The 23,786-nt window shown below is 26.2% G+C and overlaps 4 protein-coding genes across 4 annotated transcripts; 3 read left to right on the top strand and 1 right to left on the bottom strand.

Annotated features, from left to right (window-relative positions):
- Positions 1-788: 788 nt before the first annotated feature.
- On the top strand, positions 789-5,134 carry LOC145742956 (uncharacterized). Its single transcript, XM_082560802.1, has 5 exons — positions 789-899; positions 1,816-2,117; positions 2,451-2,674; positions 2,943-3,273; positions 3,511-5,134. Exons 1-5 carry the CDS (start codon positions 836-838, stop codon positions 4,846-4,848), a joined length of 2,259 nt encoding a protein of 752 aa, XP_082416928.1. The 5' UTR covers positions 789-835; the 3' UTR covers positions 4,849-5,134.
- A 59-nt stretch (positions 5,135-5,193) lies between these two features.
- LOC145742618 (microfibril-associated glycoprotein 4-like) lies at positions 5,194-7,126 on the bottom strand. The gene is made up of 7 exons (XM_082560395.1): positions 7,084-7,126; positions 6,867-6,959; positions 6,611-6,762; positions 6,168-6,264; positions 5,836-5,932; positions 5,558-5,625; positions 5,194-5,435 (listed from the first exon to the last, which is right to left on the bottom strand). The coding sequence occupies exons 1-7, from the start codon at positions 7,124-7,126 to the stop codon at positions 5,194-5,196; spliced, it is 792 nt and encodes a 263-aa protein (XP_082416521.1).
- Positions 7,127-9,263: 2,137 nt separating this feature from the next.
- Positions 9,264-17,297, top strand: LOC145742617 (uncharacterized). The gene is made up of 23 exons (XM_082560394.1): positions 9,264-9,291; positions 10,278-10,394; positions 10,670-10,783; positions 10,975-11,088; positions 11,207-11,369; positions 11,483-11,607; positions 11,788-11,939; positions 12,064-12,214; positions 12,292-12,423; positions 12,997-13,152; positions 13,292-13,424; positions 13,528-13,615; positions 13,774-13,953; positions 14,152-14,380; positions 14,540-14,639; positions 14,873-14,983; positions 15,161-15,426; positions 15,828-15,912; positions 15,985-16,070; positions 16,220-16,279; positions 16,351-16,416; positions 16,516-16,581; positions 16,684-17,297. The coding sequence occupies exons 1-23, from the start codon at positions 9,264-9,266 to the stop codon at positions 16,737-16,739; spliced, it is 2,778 nt and encodes a 925-aa protein (XP_082416520.1). The 3' UTR covers positions 16,740-17,297.
- Positions 16,988-23,696, top strand: LOC145742616 (uncharacterized; the record flags this gene model as incomplete). Its single annotated transcript, XM_082560393.1, has 21 exons — positions 16,988-17,006; positions 18,006-18,122; positions 18,309-18,422; positions 18,654-18,767; positions 19,029-19,180; positions 19,246-19,396; positions 19,517-19,648; positions 19,810-19,962; positions 20,129-20,261; positions 20,350-20,437; positions 20,585-20,764; positions 20,995-21,223; positions 21,380-21,479; positions 21,541-21,657; positions 21,859-22,121; positions 22,185-22,290; positions 22,363-22,451; positions 22,525-22,581; positions 22,772-22,864; positions 23,115-23,180; positions 23,342-23,696. Coding segments are annotated over 21 exons (2,523 nt in total), but the record flags the coding sequence as incomplete, so codon positions are not given.
- Positions 23,697-23,786: the final 90 nt, after the last annotated feature.

Here is a 23,786-nt window from a genome sequence, read left to right as displayed (position 1 = left end):
GGTACATATATTATGTTAGGTTTAGCCATATATAAATACACTGCGTTGCAACTAAATTGCAATTTTTAGTGTTAATAGCAGAAGTTTTTTTTTTTTTTTTATATATAGGGGTAAATATAAAGAGTCTTTGCAATTCGAATTCTAGTAGCTGACCGTATCAAGTTATCAGTTACTTCTTTTGTAGTTACTTCAAGATTTAGATCAGCATAATATAAATACTATAAGGTTAAGTAGAAAATTTTAAAATATAAAATCAAGGTATTTTTAAGTGAACAGTAAGGATTTAAACTTTATTTTATAGTTACCAAAGCGCTACTCTGAATGTAACAACAGTTGTTATTCTTTATTTTGACCAATTGACTTTTCTCTGTTTACATCAAAATTACAGCCTTAGTTTTACAATGGATTCGGCTCACTGGTTTAGAAATTACTCAAAGGTTTAACTTTAATTTAAAGGTAGTTAAATTCCTTAAAGTAAAAAGGTTTTTAAAAAATAGTCAGGTACGCTACAAACAAGGTAAAGGCACAGTGACAATATAAGTTCAAAATTTTGAATTATATTTAGTTGTGAAGTGACTCATATAAAAGCATAAGTTTAATAGAGTTTAAACAGTCAAAATAATCGCAGGTTACAAGTAAGCAGTTAAAATAAAAAAACATTTTTGGGGGAAAAAGGTAGCTTATGTATGATATTAATCTATAATTAAAATGTAACTTGGCAAAAAAAATCTGGCCTTAAAATGTCTTACAGTTAGTTTATTTTTTTATCCTAAATTTGTAAACATTGTAGATTTTATACAAAAGAGCTAAAAAATAAGGTTTAAAAACTGGTTTAATGTTGAATACGAAGCTGGAATTAGTTGAAGTTCTTGCAAGTTTTATTCTAATAATAATACAAGGTATGTAATATCACGCTGTACTATAAGCGTGACCTTAGGTTCACCATTGCTTATTTATGATTGTGTAAATAGTAAAAAATTTGATGACAATAATTATGGTTCGAAATCTTAGATTTCGAAACATATTGTTATTGTCATTATATTTATTATTATTATTATTGTTTTTATTCTTATTTGACGAATTTTGAAAGACGATAACTTTTGTTCTTTAAAACTAAAAGTTCTAAATTTTTAGTATGTTTGTTATTATCCCAACGAATCGCAAACCTCCTATTAACGACATTTAATTATTACTAATTACTAATTAATATATTTTATTATTAAAATTTAAAGATTAAATTTGCTAAAATTTTAATATGTTGTTGGTATTATTATTTTGTATGTTGCTATTTAAAATGAAGATTTAACTCTAGCTAAATATCGTTTAATCATTATTATTTTTTTTTTTTTATAAAATAATGAATCAGTGTGAGTTTAACGCTTGAATAATTTAATAGCGTTCTGGTCGCCGTCAAAAATCGTCCTTTTCGCTGTCCATTAAAATAAAAAATATTGGTTGAAAATTTAAGTAAAATGTTAAAATATAAGTAAAAAATGTGTAAAATTTGTGTTTTAATTGTTTTGTTATTATTATATTTTAATACTTGTTTGATTACTAAAAAATTAAGATCGGTATTTTGCTTTTAAATTTAGTTTACTTTTATATTACAATATCAATGAGTGTGTGTTCGCTTGTTAAAATTATGTTTAAATATAAAAAAAGTTCATATTTAAATTTATAACTTAATTAATAAACCTACTAAATAAATTATATTTATAAAAAAGAATCAAACAATTTCGAACCATATTTTATTTATCAAATAAATCTAGTTTTATAATTATTTCTAACTAACTAAATATTGAATTTTTTTTTTAGGTAATTTCGTTACCTCACAAAATTGCACAAACATCCAATTTGAATGCAACAATGGAAATTGTATTTTATTTGATCAATTTTGCGACAATTATGACGACTGTTTGGACGGCAGTGACGAAATACGTCACGTGACCGGTTTCAAGTGCCCGATTGGCCGAGACTCACAAGCATGCCATCTACCCGAACGTTACTTAACAGATTCTGTGGCACAATGTAGTGACCGTTCTGACTTGTGTTATGTTAATGACGTTTTTAAATGTCACAAATGTGTTACAAGTGGGACTATAATTTCTTCATCACAGGTAAATATTTTTTTGTATTTATTTTTATCCATGATGTAGGAAGGTCGAATGCGCGAGCCGAACATAGATTAACAATTGTTACTTCGACCCAGTCTTAAGTGGCATTTTGGCATTTTTTAGAATATAATTGCCCGATAATTATGCTGCTGCTTAAGTGCTGGTTCAGCAGAAATTCTTAACGTTTATAGCGCCTTACACAGCATAAGAACACGGGGAATCAAACCGAGGATCTCATGTAGGATAGGAAGTATTCTGACCACTACACCACGCTGCCGGTTTCTTTAACATTTAAATATTTTATTTTCTCGTATTTATCTAACTTTTATTCTTTAGTTATGCGATGGTGTAATAGATTGTCCGGATGCATCAGACGAGTGTCTTTGCGAACTAAAAACAACCACAAATGTCTGCAACAGTATACTACCTGGCGCTCAACTTCAATGCGATAACGTTACACGAATACCTTTAAATAAAGTCTGCGATGGAATAATTGACTGTTTAAACACAAAAGATGAAATGTATTGCCGTAAAGGGCCGATTGGAAATAAAATAATAAGGTAAATTTAAACGTATATATATTCAATAATTAATCTAATTTTGATAAAACCGTTTTTTACTCGGTTTTTACATCGTTATTTTTGTTCTGCAATTGTAATCAATATATTATGTTAGCTCTAAATTAATGTTAGCTCTATTTTAAAGTTGAACATTAAACCTACTAAATTACATTATAAAATGTTGTAAGTTTTTTGTACATTAAACTCATTAAATTACATTGAAAAATAGCAATATCTGTGAATAAATTCTAATATTTTTGATTAAAAGGTGTTCTGGAAATGTTGAAAATACAACAAACATTTTAGCAGTTGCCTGTAACGGTGTCCCAGAATGCTTTGATTTCAGCGACGAATGTTCATCTTCGTGCCAAGTACAACCATCTTTTTGCTCAATACCAACACTTCTTAACAAGACCGACCAGTTATCATATCAGTGTCTATCTTCCACCAATCTTAACATCACGTTTACGGTGTTGGATGTTTGTAACGGGGTTTGGTCGGATTGTTATCCACAAATTTTAAACGAAGAGATGGATTGTCCTTTAAGGTTTTATTGCCAGACCAAAAATGGAAACGCAATCAGCATACCGATGTACAAGGTTTGTTAAACAAATTTTGTTGTAATTAAAATAAAATGAATTGTAAGATTAGTTTTTGATTTCCACTCCTTACATTTTGTAGCTATCTATAGTAATTCTAAATGCTCTTGCTGGCTTCGAAACCAGTTGGCTAGATTATTGTAAGCCAATAAATCTAAAAAACTTAAATTGACAAAAAGGAAAATTTGCTGTTGACAAGTAATTCAATTTTCTAACTTGTATATTTAAATTTTAAAGGTTTGCGATGGTATAGCTGACTGCAATAATGGCTCCGACGAACTTAAATGTCCTTCACGATTTTATTGCGAATCAGACTTACCTATTTCAGTACCGTCCACTTACTTGAGAGATGGTGTAAACGACTGTGCAGATTCCAGCGACGAATGTCCTCAATTTTTAGACGATAATGTCTATTATTCGAGACATGAGATGTTACGAAGCATTCCATTACGGATATGGTTATGGTTTATAGCAACTGTTGGTTTGGGTTTTAATGTCGCGCTGTTTGTATATAATTTGAAAAAGCTGTTAAAGTTAGGTCCTGATAAATCGATTGCAAAGTCCAATTACTTCTTGGTTTTAAACTTAAATGTCGCGGATGCCTTTATGGCAATATATTTATTATTTCTTGCTATCAAGACGGCAGAATATTCTGGTATATATTGTTATGTAGAACTGGAATGGCGCAGTGGTTTTTCGTGCGCTTTTATGGGCTCGTTTTCCATATTGGCAAGCGAAGCTACTTTATTAACTCTTGTGGTAATGACAACACAAAGACTCTACTCTACCTATAACCCAATCGAGGCAAGTTTTTTTAAAATGTCTTGGGTCATAATAGGCATGGCTTTGGTTTGGGTTGTATCTATAGTACTTGCTGCAGTTCCGGCCATGGACACTACTATATTTGTTGAAGGTGTTTGGCTGCCTACTAAATATATCTTGCAGTCTATCGTTCGATTCCCAGTGCTGGCAGAGTTGTCTCGAAATTTAATTTACATTCTAGAACCAGCTAATCAAACTGTTTTCTTTCTAAATCAGCACCCTAAAGACTATTTGACAAATGCACAAATACCTCAGCTTCAGATAATGGGACAATACGGTTTCCATAGCGAGAATGCATTATGTGTTCCACATTTTTATGTACCGATAGGTGACAATGGGTGGTTTTACCCGACATTGCTTGTAACATTAAACCTATTTTTGTTTATTTACATAGCCATTGCTTACTACCTCATATACCGCGCTACCTCGAAAAATAACATACAGAGTTCTCGGTCGAATAAACATATTAAAAATATGCAACGAAAAATGGCAAAGATTGTTCTAACTAATATTCTACGTTGGCTACCTATATGCGTAGCCTCTTACGTACAATTTGGTTTTGCAACTGAGTTTAGTCATCATTTGTTTATTGCTACCGCGTTGTTTTTGTTCCCGATTAACTGTTTGCTTGATCCTTTACAATACTCTGATGCGTTTAAAAAACTTTGGAAAAAGATTAAATTTTTCGTGAGGGGAGGAAGGTATAGTACAGAAAATTCAAACAATCAAAAAACAATTTCGTCAAATCTTTAGTTAAATTTTGTAGCCAGATAATTCATGGTTTTAAACTGTTCAAAATTGTTAATTTAACTTTATAAAACATTGTTGTTTCCGTAGTTCATTTATTTTTAAAATTATATAAACATAGTTACACTTCAAAAAAAGTTTTTTTAAAGTTAGTTTGTATTATAAAGACAATAAAGTCATAAATATTTTTTGTGACATAAAAATTAAATTACATATTATGGTTGATAATTTTTTTTACCCTATTACCACTTACATTTGAATTCTGTATGCTATTACATTTATGCTTTATCAAACCATATCACCAATATATATTTCACCTTACTTTTACATTTGTATCTTTAAATACATATTCTACTTTCTTCGTATTTTCATTTCGACTTTTTTTAGAGAATAATTTAACCCGAGCCAAGAGTACCAATTTACCCCTTTTCCAAATTCGAGATTGCCATATAAACCATTGATATTTGCGTTATGGCAGGAGTCAAACCAGCCGGCGCTTTCGAACGCTTGTGCACAGTTTATTGTGTCGTGGACATCATTGTCGGCATCGAACGTGGTAAACCGCATGCCATTTGCTTGCGACATGCTATTACCTACAACAAAAAAGGGTATTTTGTAGTTTTTTTAATCAGTTTTTAAAGAATAGCTCAGTTTTTAAAAAAAAGTTATAACTTTTATTATTAAATTATATAGAAATTTAAATTAATGGACTGACCTGCATTCCCACTGTAGCCAGTAATTTCTAATTTATAACTTATTGATGGTGGCCCAACAAAGAAATGACTACAAACATATAAACAGAGTGCCAAAATTTGTTAAACCAGTTATGAAAAAAAATAAAATTTTTAAGGAACATATTTTTTGGCGTTTTATATTTCTAATTCGTTTAAAACATTTGTATTGCTTTGTTCTGCAAAAACACAAACAGCTGTAAAAAAAGTGCTATATGCAACATGTACCACACTTAGCTGGTATCTTTTATGTTAAACCAACCTATATAGTGCATATCTTGTGTTTCCTGCATGATCTTCTAGGTCAAATCTTACTTCGTATTTTCCATGACTGGTCATTTCATGAAGACTTTTTAAGCCTAACAACAGACATGAAATTATTTAGAAATACTGTAAATAGTTCAAACATTGATTTAACCTTGGGAGTGTATGCAAATAAAGAGTTATTAAAGTTTTTTTTCTTAAATTAAAAACTTGATATACATGGAGTCTTTTTTTATTTTCTACTATTTTTACAGAAATATTTTTATTCTATAGTTAAAAGGCTTTTATATGGTTTTTATAACAAGGTTCAAAAAATTTATAAAAACTTACCCAACCAATACTCTGTTTCAATATTGCCAAAACCATTTTCGTAATCTTCGTAATTTCTATAAAAATCTTCACTTCCATCAACTCGACGTTGAACAATCTTAAAAATAAGAAGGTATATAGTTTTAACATGTGGAATACTGTTTTTAACATTTCTGTGACATTAATAAACATAAAGTGACACCTAAACATAGAGTAACAACTGTTACCCCGACCTACTCTCGAGTTAACTTTGGTAGTTTGGTATATTATAGATTATTATCGCCCAATAGTTATTCTGCTGATTAAGTGCTGGCCCAGCGGGAGTTTATACCGTATTTCGCCTTACCCAAGGGTGCTATAACATGAGAGAGTAGAGCTTGAACCCACGAACTCATGTGGTGTAGCAAGTTCTTATCACTACACAACGCTGCCAGTTGAATATTATTTTATAAACAAACACTTACTGTCCAGCCCCCGCCGTCTGTAACTTGATCACACAAAACATCTATTCCAACTCCGTTGAAGAAAGGAAATATTTCGTGACGCCCAAATTCAATAACGTCAAACCTTGCCAAATATTCGTCGCAATCTCGAGATAGCGCCATGTTTGTCATATCTAAAAATAGTTAGGAAAGCATATAAAAAATAAACAGAAATGTTACCTATATTTTTTGTTAAAATTTCTAAAACTTATGTTCTAAGAATCGCTTAAATACTTACACTTGAAATTAAAATATTCATCCAGTAGCTTAGTATTTGTTCCAATTTTTTGGGGGTTTTCTTCATTATCAACTGGTTTAAGATCAACGCCTCCTTAAAATAAAAAACACGCTATATAAGTAGATTATTTTTAAATTATTGTTAAATCCTTCAAAGTATATTTTGTACTTTTATTCTATTTAGAAAAGTAACTATTTTATATAAAAACTACAATTACCCCACAATGCACAGATAAGCAAAATCAAGGTGTAAAGATTCATCATGGAATATTCTTTACGAAAAATTTAATTTTTGAACTATTGTTAGCTTTGTAAATTCTTTCCGATTTGTTTTATTCTATAACTGTGAATTAAAAGGCTTAATTTTTTTAATTTTGCAAAGTGAACTTGGTAAAGCTTAAGTGTGGGTATATTAAGATATCCTTTACATTTAACTAATTCAAACATTAGCAACAGATGTAACATTTCCCAGCCACTGTTGTTTTAAATTCAATTACATCATCGTTGCAAATTCAAATACATCATCGTTGCAAAAAAAACTTTATTACAATTTTGTTATTGAAAAATACAATATGATGCAAAAATATAAAAAATTGGAATAAAAAATTAAATAGTGGACTTGGGTGTTTTAAAAAAATTATAGGTGTGTTTGGTAAATAAGTTGTCTTTTGAAATCAATGTTGCTTTCCATAATATTTTTATAAATTGTTGTTATAAAAATTTTTGTATTGTGTGTCATATAAAATTATTAAAGCAACAAAATAAAATATTAAATAACAAACTAAAATAACTTGATCACGTTTTCTACCTACGTTTAAATCTTTTCTTCCCTACACAATGTATTCTTATAATCTAAATCAACATATTTTATCCTTTTTGTAAAAGGATAATCTGTTATCGATGAATAATTGATATCCTCAATTAGATTGTTTTTTTATATCTAGGGTGGTGTAGTTTTGTTTTGGTAACTTATTATTTTTAGTGTAATTTAACTAATTTTTTTTTTTCCTAATAATTTAATATTCAAATATTTTTTTATAATAAAGTGTATTAAAAATTTTTTTAAATCATAAAGCAAGAATTTATAACAAATACAATTTCTGAATATTAACAAATAGGTATTTATTGGACATAATAAACGTTTTACAACTTGCATTATATCTTCGTTAAAATTTTCAACAATTCCAACGTTAAAACAATATTTAAACTTATAATTCAAACTCTCACCAACACAAAAATCTTATTATTATTATTATTATTTATATACTGACAATATTGAGTTGTCGCAAAATCAATGTTACATTTTAAAACTAGCAAATTAAACAATTTTTTTCTGTTTTTTACCTGTTTAAAAATTGTAAAATATTCGTCGCAATCTCGAGATAACGCCATGTTTGTCATGTCTAAAAATAGTTCGGAAAGCATATAAAAGCTGAACAGAAATGTTACCTTTATTTCTTGTTAAAATTCTAAAAATTGTTGTTTTTAGAATCGCTAAAATACTTACACTTGAAATTAAAATATTCATCCAGTAGTTTAGCATTTGTTTCAACTTCCCTGGGGTTTTCCTCCTTATCGACCTGTTTAAGATCAACATCGCCTTAAAATAAAAAGCCTACTGTATACGTAGATTATTTTCAAATTATATAAAGGTCCTTTAAATTATATATTGCATTCTAATCTTATGGTAAAGTAACTTTTATATAATAAAGTAAAATCACCACACAATGCACAGACAAACAAAATCAAGATGTATAGTTTCATCGTGGAATATTCTTCGCAAAAATTTAATTTATGAACTATTATTAATTTTGTAACTGTTCTACGATTTGTTATTCTGTAACTATAATTAAAGGACTGTAAACTTTACATTTACTGAGGTTACCCAGTAACATGGATCTTAAGTGTTGGTATATTAAGATAATATAAACACTTGCAACACATGTAACTTTTCCCATACACAAGTGTATTTATTTTAATTACATCATCATTACAAAATTACGTAGGAATTTTTATTTTAAATTTATAACTTTACAAATTTGTTTTAAATTTTTTGTTTTAGTAATACAAAACCATTATGTTTTATATTTAAACTAGATTTGCTTTAAACATATTGAAGTCAACTAAAAGTTTAGTGGAGAATACAATATATTAAATAAATATACGAAATTTTAATTAAAATAAACATAGTCCCTGAATGTATGTAAAAAGAATTTAGTTTTTAGGTTTTAATACTCTTGCAGTTTACAAATACTTATTTTGCACGAAATAAGTGCATATAACATTTTAATATAAATATTACGGTGTTGTGAAGCATTAATGACAAACTAAAATAACTAGTGCGTTACCCACCTACGAATAATACTTCCTGCAGTAGCATTCACAAAGTATTCTTACAATGAATATTAACAAACTGTATCCTTTATGTAAAAAGATAACCTTTTAATGTTTGATGTTCAATATGCAAAAATAAATGTTTTATATTCAGGATGGGTTGTTATCTTGTTTGGTAACTTAATATTTTAGTGTTTTTAAAGAAATTATTTGATTTTTTATTATTTAATTACATTAGATTAAATTATAAATAAAATATAAACAAGGGTTAAAATATATAAACAAAACTTTTTTTACACATACATTTACTAACTATTGGCAAGTAGGCAATTTTTAGACGTTATGATTATGATTTATATATTACACTATATGCGTGTCATAGGCTACCTATTAATATGCTTTTTTAATTACAGGCTTAAAACAACAGTTTACCTTAATATAATTTAAATACACACCATTACGAAAATATTATTATTAGTTATACTCTGTTATTTCTAGCTATATGAAACTAATTTGTTATTATTCTACCTACATAAAATATATTTTTAAGCAAAGTAAATTTATTCTTGTTGGTTAAATGGTAGGTGTACATACGAAATACAGTTATAGCTTATACTGAAAAAAATTCAATATAAATTTAATTTTATTATAAATCAGTTCTACCTTAACTAATTTTATATTTTTATTACTGCAGATTTTTCTTAAATGTGTTTTAAATATATATAAAATGTGTTTTAAATATATATTTTTAACGGATTTATTTTATAAAATAAAAGTTTTTTGTATAGACAAGTAAATTTAATAATCTTATATATAATATATTGTTTATGTGGTCTGTTTAAAAAGAAAAAATTGTAATTTTAAAATACGTATGATGAAAAACAAATTAAGGCTTTTTGCAATTTTCATTTATATAAATCTATATTTTATAAATTGTGTATCTATAGGTTAGTATTATACTTTACACAAGTTTGTTAATAGCTAAATTTTTGTTAACTTGAAACTTTAAAAAAAAAATTGGTTAACTATTTTTTAACTTGGTGTAAAAAAGTTTACAATTATTTATATTTATATTAAGCTATAAACCCTTGTCAACATCCATCACCATGTCAAAATGGTGGAACATGCACCCCTGGTCAAAGTAATACTTTTACTTGTAAATGTGTTGATGGATATACAGGAGAAACTTGCAATGGTAAGTAAAAACTTATAAAAAAAACTGTAAAATTATGAATTAAAGCTTTTTATAAAATGTTTTTAAATAACAAATAAAAAATGGTTAGCATTCCCCCCCTTAAATAACACCATCATAAACTTAAAAAAAAACAAAGGGCTTCTGATTTTATTTTTATTACAAAATTTTAGGCAATTTTTAATAAATAATAAAAAATTTATTTATCACTAAAATAGGAATTTTAACACAATACAAACGTAATTGTTAAATGGAAAATTTTTTTCTGATAATTTTAGAAATAAATGATTGCCAATCAAACCCTTGTCTTAATGGTGGGACTTGCACCGATCTTAATAATGATTACAGTTGTTCTTGCATAGCTGGTTACACAAATAAAGATTGTTCTGTTGGTAGGGGCACAAATAGATATTGACCTAATAAATTTTTAATATCTATATTCTAATGAAAATAACTTGTTTTTTTAACCATTATAGATTTTTTATCCTCTCTTATAATAAGTATGGTATATTTTTAGTTTTATAACCTAATTATGCATAGAAAGAGATCAAAAACACAAGGGTTAACATTTTTTTTTTATTAGATATTGATGACTGTGCATCACAACCATGTCGAAATAATGGAATTTGCACTGATCTTTTAAATGCATTTAAATGTAACTGTGGTCCTGCATATACTGGAAGCTCATGTAATTTAGGTAAAAATGTTAATATTTTTTATTAAAATTTTATTATGTATAGATTCAAATGTATGTAAATTATATTTGTATTGCATACATAATATTATTTTATCATTAGTTTTTTAATTTTTTTTAGATGTGTTTGAATTATCTGCAAATCAACCACAGTACCTTGTAATTGATCAAAACTTTAATCTAACTTTTAATGTTAAAGTAAATGGTATGGGATTTGTTAGCTGTGATCTGTATTACAATAACAAAAAACTGAGTTCTTTTCCTGAAATAACAATTGGAAAAAGGTGAATAAAAAAAACTAAATAACACTCAATTTATATGTGATAAATATTAGTAATTAAGTGAGAAATATTTAGTAAAAAAATTGATATTGAATTTCTTAAAAAAATGTTTTAAGCTTGTCTTATGATATTGAAAATGCCCAAATTAAGAATGCTGGTCAATATAATATTACCTGTAGCTTTACTTCTAATACTGGACAACTTTATAATAAAGATCTTATTGTTGATGTTTCTATTTTTGGTAATGTTTTTTTTGTTTAATTTTGTTAAATGTAATATTTCAATATAGTTTAACACAGACACAATTAAATGTTACAATGGTTTTTGTAGTAATGACAGGCTTTTACTTTAAAATATTACATTACTGATTAATAAAAAAAAATTATTTTAATTATAATCTAATATATTGGATTATTTTTAGGTACTCCTGAAGTTGTACCACCAACAAATTATTTGGTTAATCCAGTAAACAACAATGTTAAATTTTCTTGTATTTTTTATGGTGTTCCCCTGCCTTCAATTAACTGGAAATTCTTTGATAACAGCACAGTTCAAAACAATAGTCAATTTCAGGTAATAAGAGTTTAAAGCAACATGTACTTCTTCGATAATTAACATAAATTTATAAACTGCGTAAAAAGTGTTGCTTATATAATTAGCTTAGTAAATATATTGACCATTATAACTTTTACCATAGATTGTTAAAACTACAGACCCTTCAATAAATCAAACAAAAAGTACTTTAACTGTTTATGGAACATCTTGTAAACAAGTTGCCTTGATGAGATTCAGATGTTTTGCAACAAATTTTGTCACTGTGGCCAGCCAGCTATTTGTTACTAATATTGGTAATTACCTTATAGATTTATTTAATTAAAAAATTAACTTTAATTTATAATTTTTATAAATCAGTTTTGTATCATAGATCTTAACAGTTTGGTTTTTAACATACAAATTAGAAGTTGTAAAGATGCTATGAATTATTGCAAACAGCAAGGTGGTGAACTGGGGGTTATTCCAAGTCAAAGTGTTTTAAATTCATTGCAATCCAATAAAGGTCAGTTTAAAAATTAAAAGGCAGTTCAGTTAAATTATAATACATGAGTAAACTTACCAATAATCATTAACACTAATTTTAGGTAAAAACTAACAATTCTAAAAATCTACAATTTTTTAATATTAAATTCCACAAACATTAGTTTTATAGTTTTAAACAAAACAACATTTTAAGACTGCTGGATGGCAGTGACAAACACTATTAAAAAAAATCACATTAACGTAACAGTAGTGGGTCAAACATTGGGTTTTTATTAATAAAAAAGTTAACATCTTTATAAACAAGACCACATTTAAACAGAAGTTACAAGATTCCTAATGATTTTTGAAGTTTAGTTAAAAGTTATATCATTATTGCCAAATTTATTTTAGTTAGCCTATTTATAAATTTTAAAGCATCGATGATTTGGTGCCTACATTATTTCGCTGTACATCTTGTTTAAAATATTGAGTACAAGATTTACTTCAAATCCCACTAAATAATATATATGCAATTACTAAAAATAAAAATAAATTCATTTTGTTTCGTAAAATAAACCAATTAAAATCTAATTACTTGGTTTTATACATTTAGCAATACCATTTACTTATTGGATATCATCACTCACAGCAAATTATTTTACAAACTGGAAGTTTGATTATTTTACTCCCCACCCAGATGGTTGTATTCGAGTTGTTGGTCAACATTTTTGGGGTTATGCTGCTTTCAATGCTTCAACACTGTGTGAAGGTAAAAAATGTAATATGTCTGAAAATTAAAAGTTTTTTTGAGTAATTGATATTTAATAGCCTAAAAATAATAGCTTGTTTAACTTTTGTGTTGTATTCTTTTATTGCAAAAATTAAACTAACTTTGTTTTAAAAAAAAGTTGAACACATCATCCAGCCTGTTATTAATGTAAAAAGTGATATTTGTGATGTAACAATTATGAATATATCTTGGTCAATTTTACCAGGAGCTGTATCATTAAAACACAAACTTATTTACTTCGATTCATCAAGGCAAGCAAATATCAATTTTTTATTTAAAAAAATTCTATCATAAAATTTATTTTCTGCAAATTAAGTAAAAAATTTTTATAAATTTTTAAATGAATCATTTTAGAAGGACCAATACTACCACTGTACTTAATGCTGAAAGAAATACTTACATAGCTTCTGACCTTCAGCCAAATACAAACTACTTTATACAAGTAATTAAGGGTTTATATTTAAGTTAAGTAAATCTAGATCTTTGTCAAAATGTTTTTTGTGAAACAATTTTTGTTATTTTATATAGACAAACTATCTTATATGGCTAAAATTATTTAATTGTTTTTGGTTAATTTAGGTAATACCATTATTTAATTAGGTAATACCATTGTTTAATGGATGTCAAACTACTACATCTTACCAGTTTACGCAATATATAACACTACAGTTGTTTGTATCTCCTCCTAGTATTGTCAGTTTGGAATATAAAACTACAAATAAAATTTGTGTTTTTACCTGGAGACCTCCAGTTGTTCTTAACAACACAGCAAAATATTTGGTAAGATTTAGTTTAGTTCAAAAGCATTGTTTTGGCCAATTTTATTGTAACACCTGGACTCATCATCATTAAATGAGTATGTTGTATAAGTTTGTTAATTTTGATTTTTAATGAAGTTTTTATAAATAGTTTAGGCTACAAGAAAAATTAGGATTTTTCATTTGAAAATTTTAGTAACAATTTTATTGCTGTATTTAGATAAAATTCACAGAGAAAGTTAACAAAAACAGAGGCTGTGTTGCTTTTCCAGCCAAAACAAAAACTCTAAATGTTCAACTCAACCAAACAAGCTTTACTTTGACAAACTTAAAACCTAACACTGATTATAAGTTTGAAATTGGTGCAGTTCCCAGTAGTCCTTGTCAAGAAATAATTCCTGTTGCTTGGTCATTTGCAGCAAGTGGAAAGTGTGTTACAGAACAACAAGGTAAAATTGTAAAAAGTTTAAAAAAAGAAAAGTTTTTTTTGGTTTAAAAATAATATTGTAATTTAGCTTTTAATGAAATTGGACGATTTTGTTTATTCTATGTGCTTTTATATTTGTCTTGATATTACGAATAAAAAAACAAACTATTTTATTTTTTAGCGCCAAAACTAAGTAAACTTTTAATTGCTCAACCTGTGATCCTTAATGGTCAAGTAACTTTAAATTTGAAAAAAGTGTCTGAAAGAGATGGAGTAATAAGGTTTTTGACTCAGTCTTAATAATATTATAATTATATAGTTTAACGTTAATGCATTAATTTTATAACACTAATAATATAATTTTGTTTATTGAAGATTTATTAAAATTAATCACTGTTATGTAGATTAGGCTTTGTTTAAATTCTAATTAAATATTCACATATTAGTTATTTGTGAATGCAAGTTTGTAACAATTTTTATATAGCCTTTATTGAAAATTGCATTATTTCTTTAGCTGTTACTTTGTTGTTATTCAAGAAGTAAGAGATAGTATTGCTGAAATACAAAATGATCCAAATAAAATAAACCAAGATGCTGGTGCCTATATTGCAATGGTTATGTATGGGTAATCCCAAATTTAGTGTTATATAAACGCCTTTAATAGTAGTAATTTATAAAAAATTTCTTAGTAAAAGTTTTACCTTTTTGAAAAATTATTAACTGTTTATATTCTTAATGTGTTTTATTTTTTGTCTTTTGTTGTAACTATATATTGTTTTAATCACATTTACCATTTTTATAGATCACCAGAGCAAAATTCTAAACTACCTTTAGGGGACAACAGTGAAACTTGTTGTGATATAACTGGTAATGTCATCCAAGATTGTTCAAATTTAAGCAGAAAAAAGCGTCAAATCAATAATATTATTAAGGCACAAAACTCACCGCTAAACCCTGGTTCAAGCTATCAATATTATGTGATTACCTCAACACCAGTAGAGCAAGATAATATTAAATATGTTGCAAGTAATATGTCAGAACCTTTTCTTTACACAGTTGTTGTAACAGGTAAAAACAATAATATAAATTTCAACTTTTTTTAAATTTGTTATTTAGTTTTATGATTTATGTCAATTGATAAATATTTTGTATATAGCAATAATAGACATTATGAAAACATAGAGGTTGAATGCAGGGCCACTTTATTTAAATTTCTAGGTTAAACTTTTTCCCTTTTTTTATTTTAGTACACTTAAGTAAGGTGTGAATATTGCTTAAATTTTTAAGGCTTACAAAACTTATCAGCAGGTTAAAAACCAAGGCTAAACAAATACATCAACAATATAAAAACTAACAAAACTGGCAAGTTAACACTGGTTTAAATATAGTTTTATAAGTAAAGTTGTAGTTGGCTTTCTACCTTAGAAAATAATTAATAAGTTTATATAAAAAAGCTTATAAATTTACAGAACCCTCAACTGCCTTAACAATTGGACTAATTTTTGGAATTTTCCTATTTTTAATAATCGGTGTTGTTGCTTTCTGGATGTACAGGTAAAAAAATTTAAAATTTAAATAAAAAAACTATAACATTTTTTTAATTTTACAATTGTTTTTTTCTTGAAGGAAACATGGAAATTCATTAAATAAACAAAAAAAGGTTGGGAATAAACAACATGATAAGGAAAATAATCTAACTAGCATCTACCAAAGTAAAACATGAATAAATATTTTATTTAAGCCTACATGTCTTTAGGAATTCACACTTTTGTGGTTCAATATAAAGTTACCTCTGAACTTTATTATAATTTAATTGTATAGACTAAGCCTACCTTAAATAAATATTTGTTTTATTTTTAAGATCATTCACCTAATGTGCACTTAAACTCAAATCATCAACAACCAAATAACACAAACAATGGTAATAAGACATTTATTTTACATAATAAATATAAAATACTGTTTAAAATAATTCAAAGTTTTTTTTTCAAGAATTTATTCAAAATATACCAAAGGCAGCTAACCAACAATTTAGTAATCAAAACAATGAATATGAAGGTAAAATGGTTTTCTCCTTTTATATTTTAAAGTTGCTGTAGTCTAAATATTTTACTTCCATATAAATACTTTAATTCGAATACTATAACGTTTTTTTAGTTTCAATAAAGACAAATAAAGTTCAAGAATATGCTAACATCAGAGGTCCAGATAGTTCATTTAATGGTAATTAGTAGTTTATTTAAATAGTAACAAGTAAATATTTATAGATATGATATAAATTTACAGGGTTTAAACAATTTGTAATTTTATTAATTTATATTTTAGAATTTAATAAAGATTTACCAAAAGGAAATGATGTTTATGAGCAAATTAAATTATAAAAATATACATTGTTGGTGATATTTACATTATTAACATTGTTTTTTATTTTTCTTTAATTAATGTTATGTATTAAGCTTTTTGTGCAATGCTTGTACACATAATTTATTTATATAATTAAAAAAATTATATCCATAGATATCAATTAAATAAAGGCACATGTTAAAATACCTGCATAGGGAAAATCCCATAAATGACTGTTACATAACAATGCCTGTTTGTTGAACTCTTCCATTAATGTCATGGTAATATTTTTGTGCTACAAAAAAGTAAGTTAAAATTATAAAATTAAATCTGTAATTAAAATGTGCTTTATTGTAAATTGATATAAGAGTTTGGTATTTGTATATGTAAAATAGATTTTTGGATTTTCTTATGTTTAATTTTGTGACATTTTTATATAATTTTGTTAAAAGTCTTGCATGTATGTATATTATTTTAACAAGTCAAAGTGTAGTTATATATATAGTTAAACTGTAACATCAGTGATGTTGGTTATGCAATATATTATAATTGTTGCCCATTTATTTTAATCAATTTGACTAAACTGGGTTTTGCAAAGTGTGTTCCAAAAATGTTTGTGTTGACTAACTAAACTGGTATAACAAAAAAATTAAAATTTAATATTTAAAATAAAAGTGGTTTCCCACAAAAATATGTTAATTTTAATTTTATCAGATATGTTTGCAACACAGAATTTATTATAAAACCAACAATTTATATTAAAATGTTTTATTATTTATTACAAATCATTTTTGCAATTAAATGATTAATTTTTAAATGTCTTTAATCAACAAGGAAATGTATATACAAAATAAGTTAGTCTATGTTAAGATCTGTAGTTATGTTTTGATTTTATCCACCTACTCATGCACAAACTATGTTAACCTAGAAAAATATGCAGCTCATTTATATTTAGTAATAACTGTAATGTACATAAATAGAATAAATAACTTAATATTTCTTTAAAAGATTGAGTATTTAGTATTAATTAAAAATAATAACTTGTTGATTCAAGAATTTTATTGTAGTATCTCAATTTTAACAAAACTTTAAATGAACTTTAGACAAGGATTAAAAAATGAGAAACAAGCATAAACTTTGCCTTTTAATTATATTTTTTAATTTACATTTATTAAATGTTGTATGGTGTGTAAGTAAGTATTTTTAATAGTTAATATTCAATATGGTTTTATGAATTTAATTTTAGTACATATTAAAAACTTTTAAATCATTTTTTTTTTAATTTTTTTATTGTTGATATTAAGGTATAAACCCTTGTCAAAATCCATCACCATGTCAAAATGGTGGAACATGCACCCCTGGTCAAAGTAATACTTTTACTTGTAAATGTGTTCTTGGATATATAGGAGAAACTTGCAATGGTAAGTGTTAAATTATCATTATTATCATTGTGACTAAAACAACAATTATCTCATTTAACATTAATATTGTAAATATTGCCAATTTTTAATATTTCAATAAAAATTTGTTAATATAATTTTTTAGAATAATAATATTTAGATTAGCATTGTATGTTATTTAAAAACAATTTTCTATAATAATTATAGAAATAAATGAATGCCAATCAAACCCCTGTCTTAATGGTGGGACTTGCGCCGATCTTAATAATGATTACAGTTGTTCTTGCATAACTGGTTACACAAATAAAGATTGTTCTGTTGGTAGGTTGTTTTCTATTAATTTTAGGGTGTAACATTTTCTAACTTGACTATTTTGTGGATAATTTTTAAATTAAATTGAAATTTAATTAAATGTGGCAATGATATATTTAAACTTTATTTTAGGTGTTTTATGTAAAAGCACATTGTAGTAATAGAATAATTGTTAAAATGCGCCCTATACATAAATATCTACACAATTATTTAAAAAAAAAATTTCTATAATATTTGTAGAAATAGATGAATGCCATTCTAACCCATGTCTTAATGGTGGGATTTGCACTGATCTTTTGAATGATTACAGTTGTTTCTGTGTAAATGGTTACACAAATAAAGATTGTTCTACAGGTGTGTTTTTTCTATTAATTTCAAGGTTGTAACATTTTTTCAACTGTACTGTTTTGTGGATCTGTTTTTGTTTAATACAGTTATTTTATTTTTAACAATGTGTGTAAATGTACATTTTTAAATATAATCTGTTTAAACAAGTTGTGGATATTAAAATTTGAACTGACTTTTGAATAATTTTAGTTGTGATAAGTAACTTTTATTAAATGAAGATTGTTTTAAAAATTTTTTTTTACTTTTTAAACCTAATATTTTTTTCAGGTTATCCAAAATTTGTACCTCCAACAAATTACCTGGTTAATCCAGTCAACAACAATGTTCAATTTACTTGCACTTTCATTGGTAATCCTTTACCTTCCATTGAATGGAAACTTTTTGACAACAGCGCTTTTCCAAACAATGATCAATTTCAGGTATTTTAAGTTATTTGAAAAAGTTTAACATTTTTAGTAATTTTTAACATTTTTATTCAATTTAGATTACTGAAACTACAAACTCTTCATCATACCAAGTCAAAAGTACTTTAACTGTTTATGGAACATCTTGTAAACAAGTTGCTTTAATGAGATTCAGATGTTTTGCTACAAATTTTGTCACTGTGGCCAGCCAGACATTTGTTACTAATATTGGTTAATTAATTATTTATTAAATCTTTTTTATTTGTTAAAGAAATAACCTAAAGCCACTTTGACAAACACAAAAAAAATATTTTTCATAATTAGGTAACATTAGTTAGGTTTTTTGTTTAGATCACGAAAATTTGATATTTGACAACCAAAAAAGAAGTTGTAAAGATGCTAAAAATTTTTGCCAACGACAAGGTGGTAAACTAGCTGTTATTCCCAGTCTAGGAGCTTTAAATTCTTTGCAATCGCTGACAAGTAAGTTTGGATTAATTTTGTGTCTAGTGTTAAAAAAAGGGTTAATGTTAAAGTTAATATGCAAAAAAATAATATAAGTTAAAACTAGACTTAATATTATACCCAACATATTTACTTTTATTACCAATATATTTTAATTATATAAAATATGTTTGTAATAGATTATTCTACTTATTGGATATCATCACTTACAGCAAATTATTTTACAAACTGGAAGTTTAATTATTATACTCCCCACCCAAATGGTTGTATTCGAGTTTACAGTCAATATTTTTGGGGTTACGCTGCTTTTAATGCTTCGACACTGTGTGAAGGTAAAAAAAGTGACATAAAAAATGCCAAAAATTTGTATTTTTATAAAATGTTATAAACTTATTTATTACTTAATTCATTAGTAATTAAACCTATGTTATAAAGTATGTATGTTATAAAAAATGAATCAATTATTTTTTTGTAAATATTTTTAATGTTGATTACAAGTGGAAAACCTGATTCAACCAGTCATAAAAGTTACAAGTGATATTTGTGATGTCACAATTCTTAATATTGTTTGGTTAATACAACCAGGAGCATTAACCTTGCAACATAAGCTGATTTATTTTGATTCATTGAGGTTAATATTGACATTGATTTAAAATTTATAATAAAAATGAATAAATATTTGTGTAAAAAGATAAAAACTTTATTGGGTAATTTTTTAGGTTAACCAATAAAACCAGGATCATTGAGTCTGGACTAAATAGTTATAAAGCTTCTGGTCTTCAGCAAAATACAACCTACTACATACAGGTAAAAAATTTTATTTAAATTTAACAAAATCAACCATTTTTTCAACTTTCTGTTTAATGCCATTTTTAATTAATATATTAAATTGTATAGCTTTAAATATACGAAAAGAAAAACATAGCTTTTTTTAATAAATATTATTTAATACAGGTGATTCCACTGTTTAGTGGGTGTCAGAATTCAACATCTACCCACTTTACACAATATACAACACCACAGGTATATGTAACACCGCCCACCAATACTGGTTTGGTATATAAAAATACAAACAATACTTGTATTTTTACGTGGGATTCACCGCTAGAAAGAAGCAAGACAAATAACTATTTAGTATGATTATTATTCAGCTTTGTATCATTTTATATTTATTTACTATTCCAATGGTTTAACTGTTATTTTAATTAACTTATTTTGATCTTAAGTCTGTTATTAGTAACTTAAACTACTGTACTTTTAATGGCTTTAATGATTTCTACACAAAACTTATCCTGATAGCTAATTTTTTTTTAATATACATTGTTGTTTTTGTAATTTAAATACTTTTAAATATAAAAATTTAGATAAGATACACTAAACAAGTTAGTGAAAAAAAAGAAATTGTTACTTTGCTAATGCAAACAAAAGTCAAAAGTGCTCAACTCAGCCAAACAAGTTTTACTTTGACCAACCTAAAACCTAACACTGATTATAAGTTTGAAGTTGGGGCAGTAGCTAGCAGTCCTTGTCAGGATATAATTCCCATTGCTTGGTCAAATGCCATTTCTGGAGTGTGTGTTACAAAATCACAAGGTATGCAAAAAATATTTGCCAAATTGTTACCAAGCTTGCTACTAGTTTGTCTAATTGGAAACTTATAATGTTTTACAAGTACAAGACATTTCAAATAGCTAGTATTTACTTATATCACTTTTAACTAATATATAAAATTTGTTATATTTATTTCAGCACCAGACATAGTCAACTTATCTAGTGAACCACCATTACTTAGCAATGGCCAAGTTAAAATTAACCTAGTTTCTTCAAATGAAAGAAATGGAATTATAAGGTTTGTAAGCTGGTTAAACTTAGTGTTGCATCTTTTTAACAAAATGTATTGTATTTTGCAGTTGTTATTTTGTTGTTATTCAAAAGCTGCAAGTAAATAGAAGTATTACCATTCAGAACAACCTTACTGAAATAGCAAACATAAATAGTTCAAATTATGTGGCTTTTGCCTTACCAAGGTAAAAAAAAATGTGTTACTTAAACTTTTACTATTTGAATTTTTTAAACATTAAATGTTATTCTTTTATTTGGAACTTTAGTAACAAATTTGTTGACGTATTAAACTATATTTGCCTAAAAACTACTGTAACAAAAAAATAAGATTAGGCTGTAATATACTGTCGGTTAAAATACCAAAATTGTAAACTAATTTTGCCTAGGTTTGTAAACAACTCAAGCCTGGTCTTGGGTGACAACAGCATTTCATGTTGTGATATTACTGGAAATTCAAGTCAAAGTTGTCTGAAAAATCAAACACAAGAAACTAGTAGTATTATTTTGGGTCAAAACATACCATTGACTACTGGAGGAAAATACAAATACTATATTATCACTTCAACCCCAGTTTATAGTAATAATGGTAGTTTGAATGTAGTGTATGCCACCAGCAAGTCATCGGAAGATTTTATTTATGAAACAACAGGTAATTTAAAAAAAGCTTTTGATAAATTACTTTTAGATATTTGTTATAATCTTTTTTTTGCAGACCCAATAATTTTACCTGCAAGAAATCTTACCATCTTTTTAATTGGGATTGTTTGTGGCTCTTTATTCTTGTTGTTATTCTGTGGTGCCACTTTTTGGATATACAAGTAAATCCCTCTTTTTTTAAATTTTGTGAACACTTGGCTTACTAAATGTTAACAAAGTTCTTTATTTTAAAGAAAGAAACAAAACGCTTTGAAAAATAAAGAATTAAATAAAGTGACCCATGACATGGACCCAAAAAATGCTCCAGCTAACCTCTACCAAAGTAAAATACTTTAACAATTCTATACTTTAACAATACTTTTTAGTTATGCAATAATAAATAATTTTTTCATAAGATCAAATGAACATTGAACCAAACCTTCAAAAAGGATGTTTAAATAATGGCTATGAAGGTAATCCTTTTTACCTGTTAACATTATTTAAATAAAAAAGTTGCAGAATTTCGGTAATCACTGAAAACAAAATAGGCAAAGACTACTACAAACTGGGTCTAAAAACGTTTAAAATTTTTTGATTGTAAACATATAAATATATAATTAAATGAAATATTGGGAACAGTATATGATTTACTTTTTTTATTAGTGTCCAGTAAGGAAGGTCAAGAATATGTTTATCTTAGACCCACGTCTGATACAAACAACCAACAATGTAGTAACCCAAATAATGTCAATGAAGGTAATAACTATTTTTCTATTTTTTTTGAACTGTAAAAATACAAAGAGACAGCTATGACCTGTCACAATATTTCAAGGCAGCTGTTGAATGCCTTCACTAAAATATTATCTACCTCCAAACAACTATTGTTTTTGAAGCAACTTTAAAATATCCAATTTATGTTTTGGATTATTGCTATATCAAATTCAATTTTCAGTAATAAAATAAAACACACTTATTTAGTAAATTAACTTTAAATATTTTATTTTAGTTAAATTTCAGAAAGACATGAGTGAGGATTACGTAACAATGAAGTTTCAAGACATTTCATTTGATGGTAATAATTAAAAAAACAAAATAAATGAATTTTAAAGTAGTTTAGCTTTACTCAGGTGGTTTATTAACAGTAAAATAGATGTGTTTCTATAAACAACAAAATAAGCTTTGCTTAATAAATTGTTGTTTAAGTATTTAAGTAGTGTTTTAAATTATGTTTAGATTATGATGAAGACTTTTCGAAAGAAAATGAAGTTTATGAGCAAATTTAGGTTTAAAAAATTCACATCAACACTTTTAAGCTTTGAATTCTTACATATACATTTAAGCTGTAACAAACTAATTAAAACAATTTACATTTGCCTACATTTTAAATATAAATTTTTATTCTTTAATAGAAAATGTTGGATTATATTTTTCAATATTTTAACTCAAGTTTTTATAGCCACATTATTTGCTTATGTTAAGTATCAGGAATTAAAGGAAATCATATTTACATAGATATCAATTAAATAAAAACACATGTTAATGTAGCTACTTAGGGAAAATCCCAAATTTAATTGTTACAAAACAATGTTTAGTTATTGTTTATAAAGTCTATTGTTCATATTGAAAGTGCTTTTAAAAAAAGTTAAAAGTGTTATTAAAATATAATTTGCATGTAAAT

This window comes from Corella eumyota, chromosome 2, assembly GCF_963082875.1.
Source record: "Corella eumyota chromosome 2, kaCorEumy4.1, whole genome shotgun sequence".
NCBI lineage: Eukaryota > Metazoa > Chordata > Ascidiacea > Phlebobranchia > Corellidae > Corella > Corella eumyota.
The sequence above is the reverse complement of the archived record's forward strand: the minus strand, read 5'-3'. Positions and strand labels throughout refer to the sequence as shown.